Raw genomic sequence first — 3,586 nt, 5'->3', positions numbered from 1 at the left:
CGCCTCGGTGAGGCCCAATGTACGAAGGTCTTGCCTCACCACCTCAGCCCAGGTCTTCCTGGGCCTACCTCTTCCACGGGTTCCCTCAACTGTTAGGGTGTGGCACTTTTTCACGCAGCTATCCACATCCATTCTCACCACATGTCCATACCAGCGCAATCGTCTCTCTTGCACGCCACAACTGATGCTTCTAATGTTCAGCTTTTCTCTCAAGTTACTTACACTCTGACGGGTATTCACATTGACATTACACATCCAACGGAGCATCCATCAATCACTATTGCACTCCAGCTCACATGAATACCACCGCCACCTTCTAAAAACAAAAACAAAAAAAAAAACGAAAAGCATGTCCACTACTAACTTGGTTCGTTCACTGTTCTTTTGACAGAAGCTGCTTCTGGAGATAGTGTTGTAAACTTTTCGGAGTGTGTCATAATCTGCCTCTTTGATGTATTCAATCAGCTCGTTCATCTTTTCAGTAAATCCTTCACCAATGGATGAGTCCATGTTTTTACAGAAATCCAGAAGGTTGGCTTGAATTTCTTGTTTAGCTTCATGCTGGTTCACTGCATTATGTTCATGTTCAAATATCAAAGTGGTTCTATGACTGAAACCTTCTGCAAAAGAAAAATAAAGAGGTAAACTGTAGCATTTAGCCTCCCTCAAACAGAAGTAGAAGATAGCTTCTGTTACCTAGAACATGGGTTTTCAAACTGTGGTCCGTGGACCACAGGGGGTCCGCAAAGACAAGACAGGGGGTCCTTGGACAGCAAATACTTTTTATGGGCAATTTGATTTTATATATGTCTTTTAATTGAAATCTTTTAATTGACAATAAACCTATTTGTTAAATACTGTTAAATAAATAAATGTAAAAATATATGTTATTTTAAGCAAATATTTATGCATAAATTTCATAAGCGTTTATAAGGGGGTCCCTAAGGTAAAGCCTGAAATATAAAGGGGTCCGCAAGTCAAAAAGTTTGAAAACCCCTGACCTAGAAGACCAAGTTAGCAGTGGTGTAGGAAGGTCTGAAAGTGTAATGGTTAGGATAAGAATGGACTGGGTAATGTTCTGAAAGCTTCTACTTTTGTTGGTAATTAAGGGCCTTTCCTTTAGAGTGAAAGACAGATTGTATGATGCCTGTGTATGTAAAGCTGTGTTACATTGCAGTGAATCGTAGGCTTGGACTACAGAGGAGTTGTGAAGGCTTGAAAGAAATGGAGCTAGCATGCTCTGATGGATGAGTAATGTCAGTATACATGCATGAGAGAGTGTAAATGATTTAAGAGGAAAACTGGGTATAAGAGGCATCAGATGTTAACCCTATATGTGTGGATGCATACACACTTACACACAAACATACAGTGGGCCTCACCGAGGCAATGACTAGTGACTGAGACCTTTGGAGATATGCTGTGCTTGAGAAGACCCAGCAAGCCAAGTGAGACCATAACCTGTGGCCTATGCCAGTGGTGTATAACCAGCCCACTTGTGCGTACCTTTCCTTCATTGGACAATAAACTTTGCTTGTGAAGACCTGTTGAGGCAAGTGAAATCAAAATCACTGACATGGTTGATGACAGTACCGCCTGATTGGCACCTGTGCCAGTGGAGCGTTAAAAGCACCATCTGAGCATGATCGTTGCGAGGGATGCTGACTGGCTCCTGTGCCGGTGGCACATAAAAAGCACCATTCGTGCGTGGTTATTGTCAGTGCTGCTGACGTGCCGGTGGCACGTAGAAAATACCATTTGAGCATGGTCGTTGCCAGTACCGCCTGACTGGCCCTCGTGCTGGTGGCATGTAAAAGCACCCACTACACTCTCAGAGTGGTTGGCATTAGGAAGGGTATCCAGCTGTAGAAACTTTGCCAGATCATATTGGAGCCTGGTGCAGCCTTCTGGCTCAGTCAAACTGTCCAACCCATGCCAGCATGGAAAACGGACATTAAACAAAGATGATGATGATGATGATGATGATGATGATATATATATATATATATATATATATATATATTGTGTGTGTGTGTGTGTGTATGTAAATATATAACCAAAAGGAGGACATTGTAAAACTATATAGTTATGTGGATATACAAGGTTGGCCAAAAGCCACCCACAGTAAACCAAAATTTCATAAATATTATCTGTAAATATGTACTGACTCAAATGCAAAAACGTGTTGATCAGGAAGGACTTCAGTTTGAACAATTTTCTCGATGCTTCATAATTAATTAATTAAATTCATTCAGTTGTTAAACATAAATAAGCCTTGGAATTAAATAGTTTTGATTTACTGTCAGGTGACTTTTGGCCAACCCTGTATGTGCGAACATATTTCTTTGGAATACGCAGTCAATATGCCCTTACCCTCTGCAGCACGTCCTGGTTTGTGAATGCCTGTAAATACCAAAGTTTGTGTTACTGCGGTCATTGCTCCACTGTCACCATTGGAAAATGGTCTGAAGACTTGTTCTTCTTTACATTCTGACCTTTTCAAAATCATTGATGAGGGATCTATTTTCTGATGGCATTTATAACTACCCTTGAGCAGTGGTAGAGAGTTCACTTCCTGCAATTAACACATAAGATTTATATATACATAGCATTATTTATTTATTTATTTATATATATATATATATATATATATATAAAACTTAATAAATGGAGTAATACGCATATGTTAAATGAATTCTTTTATTTCCAACATATGTTTCGAAGATTACAAATTATACCTTCCATAGGAATAGGTGATGTTGATAAGAATGTAATCTTCTCTTCAGGGAAATACATAGGATCCAACTTAACCGCAATACATTTTAACCGAATGTAAGTTAAGTTGGCTCTTATGTATTTCCCTGAAGAGAAGATTACATCTTTATCAACATCACTCATTCCTTTGGAAGGAACCATTTGTAATCTTCGAAACATATGTCGGAAATAAAAGAATTCATTTAACATATGCGTATTACTCCATTTATTAAATTTTATATTCACTCAGATACCCAAAATAACAGGGAGTTTATACCTCATAAATAGGAGTTACACTACAGTCATTTTGTGTGTGTGTGTGTGTGTGCATGTGCACAAATCAACATATATATGATACATTCTTATTTTTACATGTGTATACTCAGACATGCAGGAAGTAAATAGACACCTTTAAATTTCAAAATTTTTGATCTAAGTGTCTTAATGTTTTCAGCAGTGTAGAATTTACAATGTAATTATTCTTTTTCATTCCAGCTAGAAGTTAGTCCAAGAACGTGTGTTACATATCTGCATAAGCTTGGGTATTATGGACGAGCAGCTAGAAGAAAACCTCTCCTTCAACCAATTAATATTAAATAAAAGATTTCGAAAATTAAAGGTGTCTATTTACTTCCTGCATGTCTGTATACATTTGTGTGTGAGTGCATGTGTATATGTGCACAAATCAACATATATAATACATTTTTATTTTTACATGTGTATACATATACATGTGTAAATTCAATAATAGGACAAATTCTTTTACAAGAATTTATCAAGTAGCTAGCGTGAAAAAACCTCATAAGGGAAAAAATCCATCATTTATTCCTGA

General features: G+C 37.7%; 1 protein-coding gene across 1 annotated transcript in view; it reads right to left on the bottom strand.

Moving 5' to 3' along the window:
- The window catches only part of LOC106883230 (apolipophorins), a 19,022-nt gene that overhangs the window by 9,689 nt on the left and 5,747 nt on the right, over positions 1–3,586 (bottom strand). The window contains exons 6-7 of the mRNA XM_014934159.2: positions 2,374–2,575; positions 361–620 (exon numbers count right to left, since the gene is read on the bottom strand). Coding sequence (XP_014789645.2) covers positions 361–620; positions 2,374–2,575 — 462 coding nt within the window. The remainder of the gene's footprint in view (positions 1–360; positions 621–2,373; positions 2,576–3,586) is intronic.

Source organism: Octopus bimaculoides, chromosome 28 (assembly GCF_001194135.2).
Source record: "Octopus bimaculoides isolate UCB-OBI-ISO-001 chromosome 28, ASM119413v2, whole genome shotgun sequence".
Classification (NCBI taxonomy): Eukaryota; Metazoa; Mollusca; class Cephalopoda; order Octopoda; family Octopodidae; genus Octopus; species Octopus bimaculoides.
Note: the sequence above shows the minus strand (reverse complement) of the source record. Positions and strands in the feature narration are given on the sequence as shown.